The sequence below is a fragment of the Natrix helvetica genome (genome assembly GCF_964273705.1).
Source record: "Natrix helvetica genome assembly, chromosome: 3".
In the NCBI taxonomy this organism is placed as follows: domain Eukaryota; kingdom Metazoa; phylum Chordata; class Lepidosauria; order Squamata; family Natricidae; genus Natrix; species Natrix helvetica.
The window spans coordinates 155919577-155945371 of record NC_138549.1 but is presented as its reverse complement, the minus strand read 5'-3'; the positions used below and the strand labels follow the sequence as shown (position 1 = coordinate 155945371).

Sequence of the window (25795 nt, the reverse complement as noted above, 5' to 3'; positions counted from 1 at the left end):
TTCATCACTGGAAGCTTTGAGGAAGAGATTGAACTGCCATCTGTCAGAAATTGGGCAGGGGGTTGGATTAGATGACCTACAAGGTCCCTTCCAACTCTGTTATTCTGATTATGTACAATCAAGCTGGTGGTGTCCTCTTGAAATCACATAGGTACATTTGATTTATTTATTATTTATTTATTTATTTGTGCTTCTAGACCGCCCCCTCTCCCAGAAGGGACTCGATGATCTGTCTCTAACCCGATCCTTCAGGATCTAGAGAATATCTAGACCAAGGGTGTCAAACTCAAGGCCCAGGGGCTGAATCCGGCCCATGGGATGCTTAGATCTGACCTGTGGAGCCACCCTGGAAACAGCAAAGGACTGGCCTGCAGTGCTTCTGCCAGTGAAAATGGAGCTTGGGAGGAACTCCTGTTGTCCGTTTTCACTGGCAGAAGATTGCAGGAGGCCATTGCAGCCGAAGTGGAGCTTGGGAGCCTGTTTTTGCTGGCAGAGTGCTTGGTCCACCATATCCCCACTGACATGAGTGACATCGAGCTGGCCACACCCACCCCGGCCCTCCAAGGTCAAACACAACCCTGATGCAGCCCTCAATGAAATCGAGTTTGACACCACTGATCTAGACCATAATAGAACATTAGAATGAAATAATAACAACTTCTGGGATATGCAATGTGATGGAAAGCCCTAATTCCTTTCTTTTTTTCATCTTAGTTGGTATATGCCCATGATAGTGATAATAAATGTAACCAATGCTCACAGATAAGGAACATCCTACATTGTTTAAAGAAGGGTTTCTGCTTCATGAAACTGCATTTTATAATAAAAATCAATGTAATATCTGGAATTGTATAAATAACCTTTGGCTCATCTTTTTCTGTTCTTTCAAAGCAAATCCGCTCTGTTGAAAGATATATTAGGAAACTGGAATTTCAAATAAGCAAGGTAAGAGTTTGGTTTCTCTGACTGCAAGTTTATTGCAGTGGTATAAACAAATCTTGACAGAGAGTATTTTTTTCCCTACTGAAGGATTGATTGTGGGGAAATTGTATTAGGTGCTTTCTGAAACTTTTAATAAGTTTCCTTGTATAAGGGGAGGCTTTTTTCTTCTCAATGTCTGCATTCAGACTGATTATTGAACGCAGCCCATGATTAGCCTGTAAAATCAGTTTTCTGCCATGCCTGCTAAACCTCTTGAGTAAGGAAAAAGAAGAAGCCACAACTTGTTGTGTTTTGTGACTGTAAAAGGTGAGATCCCATGCCCATCACCTTTATGCTTGAAAGGTTCAACAATAATATGTCAATTAATAGGTTCATACTCTCATATGTGGTGGAGTCCCAAAAAATTGGACGAAAATACACACTTGGTTGGAAAAAATGATAAAGCAGCATATTGACCTGAAACCTAAGATATTTCTGCTGGGCATTCTACCGGAAAAATATGACAAAAAACCATATATTAATTGCAGCTAGAATTGTATTTGGGAACAATGAGAAAATGACAAAATACCATCTGATGAGAGTGTAATTAAGAAAATATTAGAATGTGCAGAAATGGACCGATTAATGCTCAGTATTAAGGATAAAGAAGAAACTGAATAACGTGGGATGTATTTTACCAATGGTTAAACAATAGAAACAGAAGCTTAAAAAGAAGAGGAAATGAATATGGAGAGAATTTGATGAAGAAGAAATTATGTATTACTGTGGTCAGATGTAGTCAAGCCAACAGGAAGTTGGAAGTTGCTCCTGGTCCCATTATCTTTTTGCCCTTGGTCATTCTGTTTCTCTGTTTAGCTAGACAGGGAAATATCTGTGAAAAAGTGGCACAACAGGTCACTAGTCCAGTGTTTTTCCATTGTTTAAATCCTGTAATTGTAGTGCTCCTTCTGGTGAACCTTTTAGCTATATAAGCAATTGTAAATAAATTTACCATAACTATTATTGAAAAGCAAACAAATTTCTGCTCACATGATAGTGATAGCACTAGCAATAGTGCTTAGACTTATATACCGTTTCACAGTGCTTTTACAGCCCTCTCTAAGCGGTTTACAGAGTCAGCATTTCGCCCCCAACAATTTGGCTCCTCATTTTACCCATCTCGGAAGGATGGAAGGCTGAGTCAACCTTGAGCCTGGTGAGATTTCAACTGCTGAACTGCTGGTGATCGGCAGTCAGCAGAAGTAGCCTGCAGTACTGCATTCTAACCACTGCCCCACTGCCTCTTAATGATCCTCCAGGGATCCAATTGAAGGACCTACTTGAAATGGCTGGTTGGCTGATAGAAGTCCATATGTGGGTCTCAAGGCTGAGTCTTACTACCATTATGACTTGATTGAATTATTACAAATAGCTGAAAAACTTAAAATATTTCCACAATCTGGGAGAACAACTTTTGGAAATATCATGATAACTTTCCATGTAGTAGTAACATATGATATGGCATGTTTCTGGTACAGATGCACACACACACGTTTCAGTGTATGTATATATCTCTGCTCTTTTCTTAAAAAGGTAGAAGAATTATATGAAGCATACAGCATCCAGTGTAGACTGCGAGACGGTGCTTCAAATATGAAACATGCTTTTTCTTTGTCTCCTGCCACTAAAGCATCAAGAGAGAGCCTGGTAGAACTCTACAAAAATCTCCAAGAATGTACAGAGGTACCGCTAATTTTACATTTCTTGATTCTACTTTTAGAATTTAGATATCGAAAGTCATTATGGAGTCTGGTTTTGAGAAATAAGTATTATGTCTACGTTCTACATTCCTAATAAGACTGGTTTGAACTTCACGCCACTGACATTAGTTAGATCCCAGAGAGTTTGCATTGAGTTAAGTAACTGAGTTGGGGTGCTTCCTGATGGTGCAAGCAGAAGTGAAAGGAAAACAGTGGTGGGATTCAATTTCTTTTTAATACCTGTTCTGTGGGCATGGCTTGGTGATGGTGGGTCATGTGACTGGGTGGGCGTGGCAAACAACATCATTCACGGCTATGCGTGAGTCACTATTTGCTAGCCGCTTCGCTCGGACTTGCCCTGGGCAAGTCCCTCCAGTGCAGCAGGCAATGGGGTGTGCGTGTCCAACTGTGGTGAAGAACAGGATGGTGACAGCAGTGGCTTTTTGGCGCATTTGAGACCTATAATAGTTTTCAGCGGCCTCCAGCCACCTGCCGCTGCCAGGAAATGGCTGGCAAAGAGGCGGCAGCTGGGAAGCTTCTCGCAGTCAAACCGAAAAAGAGAGCTTGCCTTCCAGAGTCTGAACCAGCTGTCGCAGGAGGAAAGTAAACCTGAAGAAAGAGGAGGTTATGTGGGAGGAAGTGGGGCTAGGGCTGGGGCCTCTGAAGGAATGGAAATGGGGCGACGCATGTGACTGATGAAGGATGAGCAGGTGGTAAGCGGGTGGCAAGCGGGCAGTGAGTGGGCAACAGGTATGAGGCAAGTTGGCGCATTCACCAACCCGGCCAAGGTGGGCAACAAGCGGGTGGTGGCTCTGGAGCAAGGCACATTCCCCGACCTGGCAAAGGTGGGCAGCAGCTCCGGGACCTTGGGGAATGGTGCGTCCTTTGGACCTAGGCCCCTGACCCAAGGTGAAGGGTGAACGGGCGGTATGCATTGCTTACTTTTGGGAGCTGAGCAGGGGTCAGCAAGGCGACTGGAGAGGCGATTAGCTGGGCCATGTGGCAAAGGCAACATATATATGGGGCTGGGATGGGCAGGTCGAGTGAGCGGGCAGAGCGAGCGAGCGGCAACCAGGCAATCAGGAGACCAGGCAGGGGGTGGAGTCAGCCAGAGGTTGCTCTCGGTTTGTCGACCCAGGCCAAATTTCCCGTACGGGTTTGCCCAAACTGGTGCAAACCGGCTGAATACCACCTCTGAAGGAAGCATTTGTAGAGGAAGCATCCTATTAATGGTGAAATAAACAGGTAGTTCTCAACTTACAACAGTTTAGTGACCATTCAAAGTTACAATGACTCTGAAAAAGTGACTTATGACCGTTTTTCACACTTTAGACCATTGCAGCATCCCCATGGTCATGTGATCAAAATTCAGACACTTGGCAACTGATTCATAGTTATGATGGTAGCAGTGTTCCAGGATCATGTGATCACTTTTTGCGATCTTCTGACAAGCAAAGTCAATGGGAAGCCACATTAGTTTAACAACCCTGTGACTAACTTAGCAACTGCAGTTAACTTAACTTAACTTAACTGCAACTCCAATGAGGCAAAACTCACTTAACAACTGCCTCACTTAGCAACAGAACTTTTGGGCTCAATTGTGGTCGTAAATCGAAGACTGCCTGTACTAGATTCATTGTGAATGAGGCAGGAACAATTATGCAACAAAGTCTTATTTGGAAGTAATCTGTGGATTACTGTGGATTTCTATCAATGTAACCATTATAATGACCATATTTTGGTGAAGTTGATGAAAAATGTGTTAAAGTACTTTTCTCCTTGTCTACATGAACAGATTTAATCGTACCTTATACTTCCATGAAAGGGCATTTCTCTGTTTTTGGTTGCAGATCAGCCAGCTGTTCTCGTTTGTATTCCCCTGAAATTAGGGAGTCAAATCAAATAGCCAATAATCATGTTGAAAGAGTGAAAAGAACAGGTCCTTTTAATGCCAGAAGACGCTCAGTCTCATTGCTCTGTATTTATCTTTCAGGATATGTGTTTGATTGAGGGGACCCTTGAAGTACATTTGGGGGAGTTTCACTTGAAGATGAAAGGTGAGCTGAATTGTTGAAACGCTTGGAAGGAGCTGATGTATGACATTAGTTATGAAGAATAAATCATAGATTCATAAAGATACACATCTTCGCCCTAACACAGTGGTGTCAAACTCAAGGCCCGTGAGCCAGATCCAGTCCACAGGGTGCTTAGATCTGACCCGTGGGGCCACCCTGGAAACAGTGAAGTAGCGGCTCGTGGAGCCTCTGCCAGGAAAAAGAGAGTTCGGGAAGGCAGCCCTCCCGAGCTCCATTTTTGCTGGAAGAGTGTCGCAGGAGTCCATGACAGTCAGAAACAGAGCTTAGGAGCTCATTTTTTCTGGCAGAGCGCTTGGGCCACCACAGGCGCCCCCAACATGAGTGATGTTGAGTTGGCCACGCCCACCCTGGCCACACCCACTGTGGCCCCTGAGGTGAAACACAACCCTGATGCAGCCCTCAATGAAATCAAGTTTGACACCCCTGCCCTAACATAAGAAAAGGTGCTGGCCATAACGGGGTGCTTCCCAGTTAGATTTTTGTAATGAAATTCTTCATGTGTTACCAATAAGGAGAATGTTTCAAGCTAAGGATTGAAATAGAATAGAATATAGAATAACAGAGTTGGAAGGGACCTTGGAGATCTTCTAGTCCAACCCCCTGCCTAGGCAGGAAACCCTACACCACTTCAGACAAATGGTTATCCAACATCGTCTTAAAAACTTCCAGTGTTGGAGCATTCACAACCTCTGGAGGCAAGCTGTTCCACAGATTAATTGTTCTAACTGTCAGGAAGTTTCTCCTCAGTTCTAAGTTGCTTCTCTCCTTGATTAGTTTCCACCCATTGCTTCTTGTTCTGCCCTCAGGTGCTTTGGAAAATAGTTTGACTCCCTCTTCTTTGTGGCAGCCCCTGAGATATCAGAACACTGCTATCATGTCTCCCCTGGCCCTAATCATCATCCCCTAATCAAATGAGGGATCCTTGGTGCTCTCTCAGCTCGGTTGTTTTCTTGCAGACATTTCATTACCCAAACTATGTAACTGCATCAGTGCAGGGAACAAAAAGACCAAAACACCTCCCCATCAGCAATCATCATCCAGATGAGCACAGATTAACTTCAGAATTAACAATAGACTACCAATTCTTCAACGCTTGCATTCCATTCACCCAAAAATGGAATGCGAACACTTTGAAAATTTTTGGATTAGCACCTTTTGCAATTTGGCACAAAGTTCTCCCCTGTTTTTCACCACTGCACACTGCATATATATAAGTACACGCATTTGAAAATATTTTCTTGATAGCCATCAATTTTAATATTGTCTCACTTATTAGTTTATACCCAAGCACATACTTAAGAAGTGGCCTGTGACTTGCAACAATAATTCACTTATCTCTTAAACATACAATTTAGTATGCTTCACAGTTCAAGTTTTCCTTGGTCAATAAAACTCACATCTCAGGTTCCAGTTTCATTGTAAAAAGAGGAATTCATTTTCAATATTGGCACCAACTGTAACCAGTGTTCCCTTCTAGCTTTGCTTTGGCCAGATCTACTTGTAAAACAAGATCGACATTCTTCAGCAACTAAAGGAATGCCTTCTGACCTTGAGATATTGTTAACTGGAATTTAGATTTCTGTAAATTTTTGAGCCACGTTGATACATTTTTCTTGGCAACTTTGTAGAACTGGGTTACCATTGCCTTCTTCTGAACTTGATACAGACCCTTCTTCTAGATCAGGGGTGTCAAACTCGATTTCATTGACGGCCACATCAGTGTTGTGTTTGAGCTTGTGGGAGGGCATAGCAGCGTGGGCAGGGTGGGCATGGCCAGCATGACGCCACTAGTGTTGGGGGGCACCTGAGCGCTCTGCCAGTGAAAACGGGCACCCAAGTTCCATTTTCGGCTGCAACAGCCTCCTGTAACCCTCTGCCAGTAAAAATGGAGTTTGGGGGGGCGGCCCTCGTGAGCTCCGTTTTCACTGGCAGAGGCACCGCGGGCTACTCATTCGCTATTTCCAGGGCAGCCTCTAAACACTCTGTGGTTCGGATCTGGCCCCCAGGCCTTTAGTTTGACAGCCTTGTTCTAGATAGATTGACTTCCTCAATAACAGCAGAGGTTTAGCTGCCCGTATTTCAATTATAGATTACCCTGGAATTCATTCCTGTCTTTGAAACTTACCAGCTGGGGGGATCCTATCCTAGCGCTTGTGCTCTTGTTGGCATCTTGGGCAGAATCGCTGAAAGCATTAAGGCATCGTTCCATATCAAAACATTAATTATACAAATGATGCTTGCTGGGCCTTCATTTCTTGAACTAAGACAGATCTATTGTAATGATGGGCTTGATCATGCATTTTTTTAAATTTTGTATGTATGAATAATGTTGGCACAGGCTACGATCAGGAGGGTTCATTTGCAGGAGAGATATTGAAAGAGAAGCTTTGGTATTAGCATTTCAACTCGTTTGCTGGGTCTCTAATAATTTGTGGGGCATTTAGTTGAAGGGATGATTATGTATTTGGGGATCATCAACAATTTATGTTACTGGTTTCTTTTCTCAGAATCTATGAATTTAGGTTCTTACTTGTTTTTCTTGTCTTTCTTTATCCAGGATTGGTGGGTTATGCTCGTCTCTGTCCAGGTGATCAATATGAGGTATAGTAAATAATAAATAAAATAAGATTCCACATTTAGGCAAGAAACCAATACATACACACTATATTGCCAAAAGTATTTGCTCACCTGCCTTTACTTGCATATGAACTTACTATAAGTGACATCCCATTCCTAATCCATAGGGTTCAATATGACGTCGGTCCACCCTTTGCAGCTATAACAGCTTCAACTCTTCTGGGAAGGCTGTCCACAAGGTTCAGGAGTGGGTTTATGGGAATTTTTGACCATTCTTCCAGAAGCACATTTGTGAGGTCACACACTGATGTTGGACGGGTTTATGTGGCCTACCACTTCATGGCTGAGTTGCTGTCGTTCCCAAACACTTCCACGTCCTTATAATACAGCTGACAGTTGACTGTGGAATATTTAGGAGCGAGGAAATGTCACGACTGGATTTGTTGCACAGGTGGCATCCTATCACAGTTCCACGCTGGAATTCACTGAGCTCCTGAGAGCGACCCATTCTTTCACAAATGTTTGTAAAAACAGTCTGCATGCCTAGGTACTTGATTTTATACACCTGTGGCCATGGAAGTGATTGGAACACCTGATTCTGTTTTTTGGATGGGTGAGTGAATACTTTTGGCAATATAGTGTGTGTGTGTGTGTGTATGTATGTATGTATGCATGTATATACATACATACATACATACATATATACATATATATAAAATGTATGTATGTAATGTTTGTTTGTTCAAAATCTCAAATCTCCGAAAGTTCTTCACTGATTGCTTTGAAATTTTGACACAACGTTGCGTTCGAATATGCGCATGTTTTTATATATGTATATTATATAGATGTCACACCTGTGACAGGTTAAAACAATGCTTTTTTGTAAACCAGCGCCATCTGCTGGATGTAAAAGCAACACACGCTATACTAAATATTTCACGATTCTTTCTAAATATTTCACGATTGCAAAATGGCATTTATGATCAAATAATGCAAACTGTCAATAACCGGGATGGAGAAATCTTCTTCTTAGATGCCCCAGGAGGAACTGGTAAAACATTCCTAATTACATTGATTCTGGCAGCAATTCGATCCCAAAATGACATAGCCTTAGCTCTTGCGTCGTCAGGAATAGCTGCAACATTGCTACCAGGTGGAAGAACTGCTCATTCTGCTTTCAAATTGCCATTGAACGTGCAATTCATTGAAACTCCCATGTGCAACATTTCCAAAGCATCCGGCATGGGAAAAGTATTGCAGAAATGCAAACTTATTGTTTGGGATGAATACACAATGGTGCTCAAAAAATCGCTCAAGGCTCTTGATTGATCATTGCAAGATTTGTGAGGAAACTCCAGACCATTTGGGAATGCATTAATATTTCTTGCAGAAGATTTCAGGCAAACATTACCTGTAATTCCTCGATCGACACCAGCGGACAAAATAAATGCTTGCCTGATATACTCTACTTTGTGGCGACACGTAAAGACATTAAAATTACCTACAAATATGCGTGTCCAGCTGCAAAACAATTGATCAGCTGAGATATTCTTACATCAATTGCTGGAAATTGGGAACGGAAAAGTGGCGGTTGATCTGACCTCAGGACGGATTTCATTGCCTCATAACTTCTGCAATTTAGTGACATCAAAAGAAGAATTGGTTGAAAAAGTATTTCCCATATTCAAACCAATTATAAGAATCATGATTGGCTGAGTGAATGAGCTATTCTTGCGGCCAAAAACAAAGATGTCTACGAACTTAACAATATTATTTAGTCTAACATTCAAAGTGAGGCAGCCACATACAAGTCCGTCGACACTGTTGTGGAAGCAGATGAAGCGGTTAATTATCCAACAGAATTTTTGAATTCACTCGATCTGCCAGGGATGCCACTGCACGTACTGCAATTGAAGATCAGCATGCCAATTTTCATGCTGCGAAATATCAACCAGCCAAAGCTTTGCAACGGCACGCGGCTTGCAGTAAAAAAATTAATGACCAACATCGTAGAAGCAACAATCTTGACAGGACTTTTCAAAGGTGAAGATGTCCTCATTCCTCACATTCCTATGATTCCAACGGATATGCCATTTCAATTTAAGAGATTGCAATTCCCAATTCGATTGGCGTTTGCAATCACCATCAATAAAGCTCAGGGCCAATCTTTAGAATTGTGCGGTTTAGATCTAGACACGGATATATATACTGTGTGTGTGTGTGTGTGTGTGTGTGTGTGTGTGTGTATGCTGGTCTTGTTGTATTCGGGTCTTTTCCTGTGTAAGATTGAGATTGTCTTGGCAATGTTTTGACGAGGTTCAGGCTGGTGTTTTCGACTTCATGCTTGTGCGAGTAAGGCGTGGTCGGAGCTGTTGTCTTTCTATAAATCTTGGTGGGTGGTGGTGGAGTGCTGGCTTTGTTGCTCTAAGTGGGTTGATTGGCTGTGTAGTTGCATCCTGAGTGATAGATGGAGTCTACGAAATACCATGCAAAATCTGCCCCCACATACATTGGACAAACTAATAGGAGAATAAATGCACGCATTGTAGAACACAAGAACGCAGTCAGAAAAAAAGAAAAAAACTTCCTTCCTTTTCCATCATCTTAAAGCAACAGGACATGAAATTGATTTTGAAGGAACCAAATTAATCTCCAAAACAGAACACTTCAACAAGAGAATAATTATGGAAGCCATCAAAATAGAGAAACACCCTCACAACATGAATAAATGTGACGATACCTCCCGCCTACCAGACATCTGAAAACCAGCCTTAAGTCAACAAGTGAACCCCACCCACCACCCAGGTCGTTACAACACAAAAGAACAACACTAGATGGTTCCGCCCCAGGCGCTTGATGGAACCAGACAGGTTCCAGACGGAGCTTGGGCCACCTCCTGCAACCCTGACCCGCCCCCGGGTAGAGGACCTGGTGGTCGCATGGAATAATGCGACTACCGGGGCCTTGAACCGGGTGGCGCCTTTGCGGCCTCTCTGGCGGCAATGATCCACCCTGGCCCCTTGGTTTACCGAGGAGCTAAGGGTGATGAAACGCCGCAAGAGATGCCTAGAGAGTCGTTGGAGATCCTCCCGTTCCGAATTTGACCGAACACAGGTACGAGCCCATTTAAGGACGTACCTTGTGGTATTGAGAGCGGCCAAACGTCAATATTGTGCCGCTCTCATTGCATCCGCAGAGAACCGCCCTGCCGCCCTGTTTCGGGTGTCCCGCTCCCTCTTGTTTCAGAGGCCGCGGGAGGCCCCTTTACAGGGTAGGGCAGAGGAGTTTGGGAAATATCTGCAGGATAAAATCGCTCAAATCCGGAAGGATTGGGTCCCTATCAGTGGTCCAATGGAGACGTCCGCGGCGAGTCTTGAGACACCGATCTGGGAGGAGTTTGACTTGGTTGCCATTGAGGATTTGGACAGAATGCATGGACGACTGCGACCCACCACATGTTTACTGGACCCGTGCCCCTCCTGGCTTGTACTGGCATCCTGGGAGGTTACACGTGACTGGCTCCTAGGCCTAGTGAACGCTTCGTTGAGTGAGGGGTCTCTCCCGGCCTCTTTGAAAGAGGCGGTGGTGAGACCCTTGCTCAAGAAGCCTTCCCTGGACCCTATGGAGCTGGCCAATTATCGTCCTGTCTCCAACCTTCCCTTCTTGGCAAAGGTTGTAGAGAGTGTGGTGGCTTATCAGTTTCCACGACATCTGGAGGAAGATGATTATCTAGATCCGCGCCAGTCCGGCTTCCGTCCCGGGCACAGCACGGAGACGGCCTTGGTCGCGCTGGTAGATGATCTCTGGAGGGCCAGAGATAGGGGTTGTTCCCCTATCCTGGTCCTATTAGACCTCTCGGCGGCTTTTGATACCATCAACCATGGTATCCTGTTGCGCCGACTGGAGGGGTTGGGGGTCCGGGGCACCGTTTTGCGGTGGTTCGGCTCCTACCTATCCGGTCGGACGCAACGTGTGTTGGCAGGAGAGCAGAGGTCGACCCTAAGCCCCCTTACTTGTGGGGTGCCACAGGGGTCGGTCCTCTCGCCACTCCTGTTCAACACATATATGAAGCCGTTGGGTGAGATCATCCGTGGTTTTGGGGTGGGATATCATCTGTACGCAGATGATACTCAGCTGTACATTTCCACCCCGAACCACCCCAACGAGGCCGTCGAAGTGATGTCCCGGTGTGTGGACGCCGTACGGGTCTGGATGGATGACAACCGACTCAAGCTCAACCCCTCCAAGACTGAGTGGCTGTGGGTACCGGCTCCCCGGTTCAGCCAATTAATGCCATCTTTGGCCATCGGGGGTGTTCAACTTGCCCCCGTGGAGCGGGCGCGCAATTTGGGCGTCCTCCTGGATGCCCGGCTGTCCATGGATGACCATGTGACAGCCGTGGCAAGGGGGGCGTTCCACCAGGTTCGCCTGGTGCACCAATTGCGCCCCCTACTGGACCGGGATGCCTTACGCACAGTCACTCATGCGCTAGTGACGTCTCGCCTGGACTACTGTAACGCTCTCTACATGGGGCTTCCCTTGAAATGCACCCGGAGGCTACAGTTGATCCAGAATGCGGCCGCGCGGGTAATTATGGGGAGTTCCAAGTACTCCCATGTGACACCTTTCCTGCGCGAGCTGCACTGGCTTCCTGTGGTCTATCGGGTGCATTTCAAGGTCCTGATAACGATCTTTAAAGCGCTCCATGGCTCAGGACCTAGTTACTTACAGGATCGTATCCTGCCCCATACATCCCTGCGACCAATTCGCTCGCACAGAGAGGGACTCCTCCAGGTGCCGTCCACTAGACAGTGTCGAGGGGTGGCGCCTAGGAGTAGAGCCTTCTCTGTGGCGGGCCCAGCCCTGTGGAATGACCTCCCTCCAGATATTAGGACTACCTCTGACCTCCGCTCCTTCCGTGTAAAGCTCAAGACCCACCTATTCCAAGTAGCTGGCCTGGCTCAACCATAGTCTGAACATATCGCTCCTGGCGGGTTTTTTATTTTTTGGTAATTTATTTAATTTATTTAGGGGATTTTTAATATTGTGATTTTAACTGTTTCCATCTATTTGTCCACCTCCTCTTTGTATACGTCTCTGTTTACGTCTATATTATATGTATGTTTGTCCATACTTGTATTTTTATGTTTTTATTGTACGCCGCCCCGAGTCCTTCGGGAGAGGGTGCGACTAAGAAATAAATATTATTATTATTATTATTATTATTATTATTATTATTATTATTATTATTATTAACAACGGACACACAGCGAGCACCTCAGCCACACAGGATGATACGAAACAGCCGACCAATCTACAAACATCAACTCCATCTACCAATCAGGATGCAACTACACAGTCAATCAACCCACTTACAGCAACAAAGCCAGCACTCCATACACCCCCACCAAGATTTATAGAAAGACAACAGCTCCGACCACGCCTTACTCGCACAAGCACAAAGCCGAAAACACCAGCCTGAAGATGGCGAGTGGGACCTCGCCGAAAAGTTACCAAGACAATCTCAATCTTACATGGGAAAAGACCCAAATACAACAAGACCAGCATACCTACACCAATGAAAATCTACGAATACACACACACACACACACACACACACACACACACACACACACGTAATTCTGAGAGGGATCTTGAAATCCTAGTCAACAATCATTTAAATATGAGCCAGCAATGTGCTGTAGCTGCCCAAAAAGTCAACACAGTTCTAGGCTGCATAAACAGAGGGATAGAACCAAGATCACGTGAAGTGTTAATACCATTTTATAATGCCTTGGTAAGGCCACCCTTGAATTACTGCATCCAGTTTTGGTCTCCACGATGTAAAAAAAATGTTGAGACTCTAGAAAGAGTGCAGAGGAGAGCAACAAAGATTATTGGGAGGCTGAAATATATAAAGAACGGTTGCTAGAATTGGGTATGTCTAGTCTGATGAAAAGAAGGACTAGGGGTGACATAATAGTGTTCCAATATCTCAGGGGCTGCCACAAAGAAAAGGAAGTCAAGCTATTCTCCAAAGTACCTGAGGGCAGGACAAGAAGCAATGGGTGGAAGCTAATCAAGGAGAGAAGCAACCTAGAAGTAAGGATAAATTTCCTGACAGTTGGAACAATTAATCAGTGGCTCCAGAAGTTGTGAATGCTCCAGCATTGGACGTTTTTAAGATGATGTTGGATAACCATTTAGTAGTGTAGGGTTTCCTGCCTAGGCAGGGGGTTGGACCTCGAAGGTCCCTTCCAACTCTGTTATTCTATTCTATTCTATTCTATTCTATTCTATTCTATTCTATTCTATTCTATTCTATTCTATTCTATTCTATTCTATTCAGCAAATTATTGAAAACTTTGGTATTAGTATTAATCAGAAATTATTTGTTCCTAGGTCCAACTCTTGACATCTCTAGAAAAATCTCCTGCCTGAAATCCTTTATAATTGTATAGTCCATGTAGACATGTTTTTTTTTCAAACCCCTCCCCGCCCCAACTTCCTCCTGCTTCTTTCCCAAATATGTAGGACCAATCAGCTAACCTATTTTTAATCATAGATCTTGCCCTCTTCAAGACTAGACCCATGTTTAGAAATAATCTAGCTGACAAACACAAATAAACAGCATGGTTCATTAGGCAATTTAACAGGTAGCCCTCAAATTACAACAGCAATTGAGTTCAAATTTCTGTTGTTAAACAAGACAGTTGTTCAGTGGGTCTTTCCCCATTTCACGACCTTTCTTTCCACAGTTGTTAAGTGATTCACTGCAATTGTTAAGTTAGTCACACGGTTGTTAAACTAATCTGGCTTTCCCATGGACTTTGTCGAAAGGTCGCAAAAGAAGGTCACATGCCCTGGGACACTGCAACAGTCATAAATATGAGTCAGTTGCCAGGCATCCAATTGGGTCAAGGGATACATTGGGCTTGTATATTTGTATGATAAATATGTTCATTGAATGGAAAGTCTGTAATTTCTGTAGCTTTTGAAAATAGCCCGGAAGGGTAGCACCAATTCCATAGTACTTGGCAATCCACCCAACCAAGTTGCAGTTTTAGGTCTCCCTACTTTCTCCTCCTCACTTTCCTTCTCTATTGACTTGGCTCACATCCCACTTGATTGTTGCCTTTATTAGAGGGTGAGAGACAGCTACCTTGGTCTTTAAACTACACGAATGACCCATTGTGATCCCCATATCAAAGCAACTTACCTTTTCTGCGGCCAGAATCTGAAAATAACATTTAACACAGCAGAGTATTTAAGCAAAATGGTTCGATTGAGATCCCGTGTACGATTGATATTGTCTTGGCAACGTTTCGGCGAGGTCTCACTTGCCATCTTCAGGCTGGGTTTTGGGCTTAAGGCGTGGTCGGAGCTGCCTTCTTTCTATAAATCTTGGTGGGGGGGGTGTAGAGTGCTGGCTTTGTTTCAGTAAGTGGATTCATTGGATGTGAATAAAATTATTGTATTTTATTCCAATTTCATTTAAAATGATATTTTATCTAATTCCATTTTAAATTGTTTTTATCAGATTTTAGTAATCATTTGTGTCTGGAACTCTGCACTTTGATATGACCCAAGGGCTAGTCCATAAAGTAAACTAACTAACTTCTCTATCAACTCAAGAGGGAAACTACCATTAGCATGTAATATGGAGTGCACTCTGCCTGTAAATTGGCTGAGTTTTTTTTTTTTTAATGCAGTTTGCTGATCCAACAAGAATAAGGTTCCCATCAATTCCTGCAAACAACAACAATAACAACAAGCCAAAATGCATTTATGATAAGATTTTCCTGTCTCTTGTTTGTATATCGCTGTAGGTGTTTATACGGCTGGGGCGCCAAAAGTGGAAAATAAAAGGCAAGATTCTGACAGATAACAGCCAAACTTGGGACGAGGAAGAAAAAGTTTTTATACCCAGCCTTCATGAGAATTTTGAAATCAAGGTAAGAATGTGCATGAATGGAAGCCTTCTTTGGGTAGCCAGCAGGGGTATCTGCAAGGTATAGTTTTTTTTTAAAAAAAGGCAAAATAATAGCCATGATGGTGTGATCAAAGCATTACCATTTTACAATGTAAGATCCTCATAAAAAAAAATATCATGCAGTTTTGATTGTACCATTTGAGCTGCCATCTTGACTTTTATGACCTTATTCTCTGGTTATCCTGACTTGTACTGCTAAGTATTTGGTGCATGTTTCTTTCTCAATGGAAATCTCATAACATTGTCCAACAAGTTTAAGATCTGACACCTTGGATCAGCAGTTAGTACTTGATTGACATTTTAAGATTGTATTTCTTGTTCTTCCTTTTGTGAAACATTTTTACTGCTCCCTTGTAATTGATGGGATAATCTTAATTGTGATGCTTTATGATTAAAAAATGGTTAGAAGGACTAAGACACAAAAATCGTTAGGTTATTGATAGCTGAGATCAATGGAATCCTTATTTAACAAGATTTATTGAAGGCTAAGAAAAGAGCAGCTTCGTGCCTACTTGTGAAGATGCTCATTTCCCCCCTGGAAGGTTGAGAATACAATCCTGCTGTGAACTCCATTTGATGATAGGAAGGGCATCCGGCCAGTAAATACTCTGTTCCAACCAGTCATCTTGACTCTATCGTGAATTAAGGGATTATAAGGTCGTAAAAAGGAGTTTATTGAAGACTAAGAGGGAATGCCACAAAAAACTCAACAATAGCTTATTTTCATTTTAGAACCCAATCTGACTTTCTGTTTCTTGGGATGGAGTTTTTGTCTCCTTTTAACAGCCTTTTCATTGAACTAGTAGCGAGGTTGCCCTCCTGTTTCTAAACAATTGAGAAATGCGTAAGTGCTTTTTCAACTGTCTCTTGAATATTTGGGGGGTTGCAAACAAACCACCACTATACTCAAATGAATCTTAACACTAAATAGGCTTCACATGTTATATCGACTATAGCTTCTAGGTCAGGGGTGTCAAACTCAATTTCATTGAGGGCTGCATCAGGGCTGTGATCGATCTCGGGGGCCGGCCAGGCATGGCTGACTGGGTGGACATGGTCAGCTTGACACCATTCACTGGGTGTGGCCAGCTAGGTGGACATGGCAAGCTGGGTGGAGCATGGCCAGCTTTATCCCCAAACTGCTGGCATGTTTACTCTTTGCATTGGGTAGATCGGGCCGAAGCCATGCTGGGCCAGTTTCCTCTTCATATTGGGTAGACCAGGCTGAAGCCATGCTGGCCCGATGTTTCATCTATTCCAAGATGAAATATCCAGTATTCCATGTGTGGCCTTACCAAGGCATTATAAAGTGGTATTAACACTTCTGTAGAATCAAGATCACATGAAGTGTTAATACCACTTTATAATGCCTTGGTAAGGCCACACTTGGAATACTGCATTCAGCTTTGGTTGCCACGATGTAGAAAAGATGTGGAGACTCTAGAAAGAGTGCAGGGAAGAGCAGCAAAGATGATTAGGGAACTGGAGACTAAAACATATGAAGAACGGTTGCAGGAACTGGGTATTCTAGTTTGATGAAAAGAAAGACTAGGGGAGACATTATAGCAGTGTTCCAATATCTCGGGGGTTGCCACAAAGAAGAGGGAGTCAAACTATTCTCCAAAGCACCTGAAGGCAGAACAAGAAGCAATGGATGGAAACTAATCAAGGAGAGGAGCAACTTAGAACTGAGGAGAAATTTCCTGACAGTTAGAACAAATAATCAGTGGAACAGCTTGCCTCCAGAAGTTGTAAATGCCCCAACACTGGACGTTTTTAAGAAGATGTTGGATAACCATTTGTCTGAAGTAGTGTAGGATTTCCTGCCTAGGCAGGGGGTTGGACTAGAAGACCTCCAAGGTCCCTTCCAACTCTGTTATTCTATTCGATTCTATCTTCATATTGGGTGGACCAGGCTGAAACTACACTGGTAAATCACACCAAAGTCTCTTACATTTTCCAGGATGTAAGGAAATCCTGGAAAGGCTGGATCTGACCATATAGCAGGCCTTGGATCTGACTACATAGTGGGCCTTGAGTTTGACACCCCTGTTCTAGGTCTTTAATTGGCTTGCTTAAGTGTATTGTGTGAAGTTAAGGGTGCACTATTTAAACTGAAAAATGATTCAGCCAAAGCAAATCCTTGTAAACATGTCTTTCCATATCCTAAAGAAAAAAAAAACTGTATGAATTGGCTTTTGGTTTGGTGTCAAAGATCGGGACTAGTGTGAACTACCAGTTAAACTGATTTGTTGCTAATCATGTCTATGCACAAGAATCTACCAACTAACCATTAGTCTATATTGGCATTGGATAAAGGTCAAGGAAATCCAAGAGAAATTCCATCGAGAAACTTCCTGACAGTTAGAACAATTAATCGGTGGAACAGCTTGCCTCCAGAAGTTGTGAATGCCCCCACACTAGAAGTCTTTAAGAAGATGTTGGATAGCCATTTGTCTGAAACGGTATAGGGTTTCCTGCCTAGGCAGGGGGTTGGACTAGAAGACCTCCAAGGTCCCTTCCAACTCTACTATTGTATTGTATTGTATTGTGGCTATGTAAGTACTCTAGGCTGATTCCACTTTACTCTGTCCTAGGTTCTGCCATTTCTACCCTTTTGCAAAATTCTCTGGAATAATCGCCTGCTTTGAAACTTTGACATTCTGTAAGCAACTGTTGCAACATTGCTTGTTTGCTGGCAACACTTCTCTTGTGCTGGCAATGTGGTTTGTTGGGGCGGATAGGCAGAGCTCTGCTGGAAAGAATTCCGGATTCCTCTCCAGCCAAGCCTATGGAAATGTGCTTAAAATGTTCCTTTCTTCTCTACATGATGAGAGGTTAATTGAGATGCACTATGCAAATGTTGTGAGAAAACATGCAGCTCCTTCATTGTGCCAATACAGCTGAATCATCTCCTCCAAGTTGGAGGGAGAAGTAATAGCCCTGGCTTTTCTACTGTTGGCTAATCAGGATTCCACATGTAGACACACTGTTTTAAACCATCTTTGGATGAGTTCACATAGCATCAGCTGATGATTTGCATGTGTGAAATTACTGTCACAAAGAGTTTTCTTGTCATTTCAAAGCTTAAGTTTCATTAGAAACAGGTTGCGCATCAAAGCGGTTGAAGTCCTTTGAGTTATGTAAATGCATGTATGAAGTTTGTTTATGGTTAATTTTACATGTTGTCTTATACATTGAGGGGGATAGTAAAATGAGAATTATCATCCTCTTGTTTGGATTCTATGTTTTCTGTGCTGGAGTGATCTATAGTTGTTGAGATGTTTCTGATATAAACTCATAGTTTATTAACTTGGCCGCCCATGACCCAACCAGTATCTTTAACAATGAAGAATGAGAATTGTAGTGCAGAAACATATGGAAATCTACAGAATTCATCCAGTTATACATTTCTATAGAGTAATTACATCCAAAATAAAAAGAAAAATATCAAGTGAAATATTCAAATATTGTAATCTGGTTGACTCATTATGCAAAATAGTGTGATAGTTTCTTTCATTTGCCTTTATTGTGAATTCTAAATAATGAGCTATGGTTTGGTGTGTTATGTGAACCCAGCCAACTGTACCTTATTCAATAAACCGTGATTAAGCTTATGCAATGTAGCAGCCACTGTTAGGGTATAAAGACATGTTCCAAATCCAGTTGGGCAAATATTTGCTTTGCCAGCTATCATGCTATGCTAGCATGATACTGGTAGGAATATGACATATCTATGTTTTCTGAGGTTAAAAAAAACTCCATCTGAGAGAACAATAGAGTTTAGTTTTGTTTCCTATTCATGATGTCATTGGGGGGGGGTCAGTGTGAATTAATGTATCTGATTTTAGTGTTGCTTTTTGCATGGCTTTTATATATGACATATGACATTGTATGTAGCATTAATTATGGCGTCCTTGGTGCTCTTTGAGTGTAGTTGATTTCTTGCAGACAAACTAGGTAATATCATCAGTGCTAGTAAGGAATGTGGTTTGCTCATTTTATTTGTTTATTTATTTGGAGCCGAGAGAGTTCACTGTTCCTCAGATACCCGGGTGTGAGTCCCTTGGTGTGAAATGGGGCCCAGGGAGGCAGTGGGGCTTGCTGATTGTATACTTGGCTCCTCGCTATGCATCAGCAGCCCTGCCCGAGCTCCTCGAGCTGATCTCGGAAACGGCAGTTGAGACCCCCAAGCTTCTGGTTATGGGGGACTTCAACTTGCCGTCGACGGGAGAGGCTTCTGAGGTGGCTCGGGAGTTCATGGCTTCCATGACGGCCATGGACCTGACCCAATTAGTTCAGGGCCCCACTCACGAAGGTGGTCACACACTGGACCTTGTTTTCGTATCTGAGCAGTGGACGAGTGATCTGGGAATGGGGGATTTAGTCATCACGCCCCTGTCATGGTCTGATCACTCATCTCTCTGGCTGAACTTCCCTGGCGCTACCTCCCACCGCGAGGAGGCGGAACCAGACTGTCTAAGCTGGTACCGCCCCAGGCACCTGATGGAACCGGATAGATTCCAGACGGAGCTTGGGCCAATACCTATAGCCCTGACCCGCTCCCGGTCGGAGGACCTAGCGGCTGCCTGGAATAGGGCGGCGGCTGGGGCCTTGGACCGGGTTGCGCCTTTGCGACGTCTCCTGCGGCAGCGATCCACCCGGGCTCCTTGGTTTACTGAGGAGCTGAGGGTGATGAAACGCCACAGGAGACGTCTAGAGAGCAGGTGGAGGTCCTCACGCTCCGAATCTGATCGAGCACAGGTAAGAGCCTACTTGCGGACTTACCTTGTGGCATTAAGGGCGGCCAAACGTAGACATTGTGCCGCCCTTATTGCGTCCGCCGATAACCGCCCTGCCGCCCTGTTTCGGGTGACCCGCTCCCTCCTATCACAGAGGACGCGGGGGGCACCCCTGCAGGGAAGAACAGAGGAGTTTGGGGAATATCTGCAGGACAAAGTCGCTCAGATCCGGAGCGGATGGGCCCCCTTCAGTGGACCGGATGAGCTGTCAACAGCGAGTCTTGTGAGGCCACTCTGGGAGGAGTTTGACTCTGTTGCCCCCGAGGATTTGGACAGGTTACGTGGATGGCTGCGACCCACCACATGTTCAATGGACCCGTGTCCCTCCTGGCTGGTACTGGCATCCTGGGAGACGACACGAGGCTGGCTTCTGGGCCTGGTGAACTCTTCGTTGGGTGAGGGATCCTTGAAAGAGGCGGTGGTGAGGCCCCTGCTCAAGAAGCCTTCACTGGACCCAATGGAACTAGCTAATTACCGTCCAGTCTCCAACCTTCCCTTTTTGGCGAAGGTTGTTGAGAATGTGGTGGTGCAGCAATTTCCGCGACACCTCGACGAATCCGAATATCTAGACTCACGCCAGTCCGGTTTCCGACCCGGGCACAGCACGGAGACAGCCTTGGTCGCGTTGGTTGATGATCTCTGGAGGGCCAGAGATAGAGGTTGTTCCTCTATCCTGGTTCTATTAGACCTCTCAGGGGCTTTTGATACCATCGACCATGGTATCCTATTGCGCCGGCTGGGGGGGATGGGAGTCGGAGGCACCGTTCTACGGTGTTTCGGCTCCTACCTCTCTGACCGGATGCAATGTGTGTTGACAGGGGGGCAGAGGTCGACCCTGAGGCCACTCTCTTGTGGGGTGCCGCAGGGGTCGGTCCTCTCGCCCCTCCTGTTCAACGCATATGTGAAGCCGCGGGGGGAGATCATCCGTGGTTTTGGGGTTGAATACCATCTGTACGCTGATGATACGCAGCTGTACATCTCAACCCCAAACCACCCCAACGAGGCTGTCGAAGTGATGTCCCGGTGTTTGGAAGCCGTCGGGGTCTGGATGGGGGACAACAGACTCAAACTCAACCCCTCCAAGACTGAGTGGCTGTGGCTACCGGCACCCCGGTTCAGCCAGCTAATTCCATCGCTGGCCATAGGGGGTGAACAACTCCCCCCTGTGGAGCGGGCGCTCAATTTGGGCATCCTCCTAGATGCCCGGCTGTCTATGGATGACCATGTGGCAGCCGTGGCAAGGGGGGCGTTCCACCAGGTTCGCCTGGTGCATCAATTGCGCCCCCTACTGGACCGGGATGCCCTACGCACGGTCACTCATGCGCTGGTGACGTCTCGCCTGGACTACTGCAATGCCCTCTACATGGGGCTTCCCTTGGGACGCATCCGAAGACTACAGCTAGTTCAGAACGCAGCCACGCGGGTGATTATGGGGAGCTCAAGATACTCCCATGTGACACCTCTCCTGCGCGAGCTGCACTGGCTACCTGTGGTTTTTCGGGTGCGTTTCAAGGTATTGATTACCATCTTTAAAGCACTCCATGGCCCAGGACCCAGTTACCTGCGGGATCGTATCCTCCCGCACACATCCCTACGACCAATCCGCTCTCACAGGGAGGGACTACTACTGGTGCCGTCCACTAGGCAGTGCCAGCGGGCGACGCCTAGGGGTAGGACCTTCTCTGTGATGGGCCCAACCCTCTGGAATGACCTCCCCCCCGACATTAGAACTACCACTGACTTCCTTTCCTTCCATCAAAAATTAAAGACTCACCTGTTTCGATTGGCTGGCCTGGCACATTCTTAGTTTTTACCTCCCGATGGATATATTTTAATGGATAATTTTGGGTAATATTTTAACTCTTGGGTTATTAGAGTTTTTAATGTACTATATTTATTATTCTATATACAGTCTTGTAACCTCCTCCACCTACGTATTTAATTATTTAACTGTTTTATGTATGTATTTTATAACGCATTTTAGTGACTGTACACCGCCCCGAGTCCCTTTCGGGAGAGGGGGCGGTCTATAAATACGAATAATAAATAAATAAATAATAAATAAATTTTCTAGTGGTTTGCCCTGTGTTGGTGGAAGTGGTCTTCATGGTTCCTTGATTGGGCAGTTGATTACAACCAAGCTCAGAGAGCACCCATGGGCCAACAATTCAATCCTGAGCTACAAATATTCTCTTTTGTCATTACTGTTAATTAAATCATTTGCTCACTCTACCACCTTCAGATGCAGATTTCATATTTTAGAAGCAACACCTGGATCCACTTGATTGTGGTTTATTTTCTGCAAAGGCAATGAACATGATGACTAATAAGGACCTTCTCTTAACTTGGTTTCCTCCTTGCCTCTTTCGTTTTAGGATTTCAATTGCAGTAGTAATGCTGTATTGTTGGCCCGACAAAGGAAGTGCTTAGATTAGGATAATGTCTAGTTTTATAAGGCTATACTTGCTCTTTAGGTAGTTTAGAAATCCTAGTTAATAATGTCTTCCCTGTAGTTCTTCATCTGAGTATTTTTGCTCAACCCTTTTTCTTCTCGTCAAGGGGAAGGTATGTGAAAAACTGTTTGACTGATATTATCATACACGTTTTGCAGGTGACAGAACTGCGAGGACTCAGTACGATCCTGGTTGGCACTGTAACATGTGACAGCATCGATTTCTTTACAACTAGGCCTCAAACCATCATTGTGGATATAACTGAACTTGGTACCATCAAACTACAATTGGAAGTGCTCTGGAAGTAAGAACGCAAATTTGCATGCTGATTGCTGTGTCACACAAAATATATTGCATAACAAGCAAAATGGGCGGCCACAAACATAATGTTACTGGCTTGTGCTTGGTAAACCCAATGGAAATTGAGTCCAAAAGTGATGAAATCATCTGCTTCGTAAGAAAAAATAATTCTTAAGGAGAAAGTACTTTCAAGGGGAGTAAATAGCGGAGGGAAAGTATTGAATCACCAGATGATGTTTGAGGTATAGCGTCCATGCACAACAATTTGCAGGTTAAGTTTTTATTTCTAATTCCAAGTTGCCCATTGGATAGTTCATTCTTGCCATGTGTGTATGCATGTGTACAAAGTAGGTGGCGCAAAATATTGTGTCACAGAACATTTTGTCCCACAAACAGGCCTCACTGGCGTGAAGGCAGGGCATTCCAAGTCTTCTGAAAGACATTTGTCCTCAAAATGTGCCATTGTGACTTCAGATCATGCCAGATATGCACCACCTGTGGACCACGGGCCAAAAGCCTTCCAGAATACTTTGAATGGTCCATTTGGAGGTCCAATCTCTTCTGGAATCACTTGTTCTGGACTTGGAACATTCATTTCAGAACATTTTGCATGTTCTTAATATGAAACACACGTCCAACTGTCAGCACAACTAATAGAGAATGGAGTAGCCTTTAGCTTGACTGATTTTATTGCATAGTGAATCTAATACTGTATGGAGAAAAAAGTGTTGGATTGTGGTTCATATATATTGGCAATGCTCAGTGCCATAGACTCCGCTGCTTATTACAGACCATATTCTGATTTGGTAATGACAGCCAGTCTCTATAAATGTTTCCTCTGGAAAAATGGATGCTTGGGAGGGAGAATTTGATGCCGCAGCCTTGTGGCCATTTTCATCATTTTCTTTTTAAAAACTTCCAGTCTTCACTGTTGATGATAATTCAGACAGCTACTCTGTCTGTATGGCTCCGTTTTAAAATGCACTTTTTGGGAGTGGTTGGATGTTCAGTTTTCTAGTTCTGTACAAATAATGAAAAAAATGGTCTCTGAAGATGTAGTAGGGCAGTAAAGAAGAGTTTTTAAGACAGCACAGTAGATATTTGGTTGGTGTCCCAAAGGAAGGGAAGGAAAGAACTGTATATATTTTTTTTCTTGGCTTTTCTGTATTGAAAACACTAAAGCATTAAACATGTATTTAGTCATGGTATCTCTTTAGCCAGATTTGTCTCTTCAAAGATTCCTGACGAAGAATATGAATGTTTGCCATGCTTTTAAACTTTTTAAAATTAATTTTTTCTTCACCATTTATGATCACTTATGAAAAGATGGGGTTGAAACTCTAAAATTGTCCTAGCAATATTGTTGTCACACATGAGGTCACATTTTCTTTCACAGTGGCATATTTTAAAAGTTCCTTTCAGTAAAACCATGGGATTAATCTCATTCTCTTTTTCAAATTTATTTTAAAAAGAAACCATTATTATGTGGCCTTCCTTTTTTTTATGTATTAACCTATTTAGTTTTAGAAAGCTCTATTACATCTTCAAAGGCTCTGGGTATACCTACAATATATCATTATGGATGATTACAGTAAATCTTTGTGTCTCCACACAGTTCAAATAAATAAAAATCCAGGAAATACCTAGACAAGTGATTAAAACAATATTTTATAGAAAATTGTGTTTTTTTTTTAAAAAAGTAATAATTTTGTATTTTACATTAGTCATTTTGAGCACTCTTTTTTCATACAAAGATTTTATTTACAAAGGTGTAAATAAAAAGATAATAGAATTCACCAGTTGTATGTCCTGATACTTTCTAATTTAAGGTAAAAATCATATTTCCCTCCATACAGCCTTCTCAAAAGAGGATCTAGATCAGTGTTTCTTAACCTTGGCAACTTTAAGTTGTGTGGACCTCAGCTCCCAGAATTCCTCAGCATGCTGGCTGAAGAGTCCTGGGAACTGAAGTCCAAATTTTCAAGCTGCTGGAATTGAGAGAAACAAACTGATTAAAGTATCATCAAAATGGAGGCTCATGTTCCTCTCATCTTATACTTCAAGTGCAATCAGATATTTTCAGGAAGGCACCTTTCAGTTGGCGCCTGTTTGAATTAGCTTCAAAATTGACAGAGGCTGTATTTGAAGCATTTATTACAGACAAGCTTCTTGTCTGTTGGCAGGAGAAATATCCTGTGTGAGAGAATTGTGTGTAGCCAAGAACAGAGCAACTTTAATTGTTTCTGATTCCCCCTTTTGGTGCCAGAGGTTTCCACAGAAGTGTCCTTTTGCAGTGAGTCTTGATTCATTTGGCATTTGCCAGTCCTTTCCCGCTATTAGCTCTTTTGATTCAGAAGAGTTTCTGCCCAGTCTCCTAAAGTTCAAAGGATGCTTTACTTATTTAGAAGGACAGTTTCCATTCTGATCTTGCACAAGGACATCTGTGGTAAATTTAGCACTTTCTGGCTCAACTTCTTAATGCTGTACATGAAGATTGGGCATATTTAGGAAGTTTCAAGCAAAAAAACCTCTGACTTTATATAAAACTCCAGCTGATCATCTTGGAAAGGTATTATCAGAAAGGTGAATTGGGTGCTACATTTCCCTTCTCAGAGGCCTTTTCATCCTAGGATGGGATGGACAGCTTTCTGAATGTCAGGTCAGGTACTTCCTCCTTTGATTATTTATTTATTTATTTATTTATTTATTTATTTATTTATTTATTTATTTATTTATTTATTTATTTATTTATTTATTTATTTATTTATTTATTTATTTATTTATTTATTTGTTTGTTTATTGTTTGTTTGTTTATTTATCACATTTTTGAACCACCCACCTCCCTCAGCTTATAGATGATGTCACTATTTGAATATTGTCATCACAAGAAAAG

At 43.4% G+C, this 25795-nt stretch overlaps 1 protein-coding gene across 6 annotated transcripts in view; it reads left to right on the top strand.

Annotated features, from left to right (window-relative positions):
* RIPOR3 (RIPOR family member 3) overlaps positions 1-25795 on the top strand; it is a 148468-nt gene that overhangs the window by 86199 nt on the left and 36474 nt on the right. For all 6 annotated transcript variants that reach the window (XR_014174888.1, XM_081947038.1, XM_081947041.1 and 3 more), the window contains 6 exons: positions 892-945; positions 2515-2664; positions 4675-4738; positions 7335-7378; positions 15184-15309; positions 22761-22906. Coding sequence is in view for 5 of the 6 variants with exons in the window: in XM_081947038.1 (XP_081803164.1) it covers positions 892-945; positions 2515-2664; positions 4675-4738; positions 7335-7378; positions 15184-15309; positions 22761-22906 (584 nt within the window). In the remaining variant the exon portion in view is untranslated. The remainder of the gene's footprint in view (positions 1-891; positions 946-2514; positions 2665-4674; positions 4739-7334; positions 7379-15183; positions 15310-22760; positions 22907-25795) is intronic.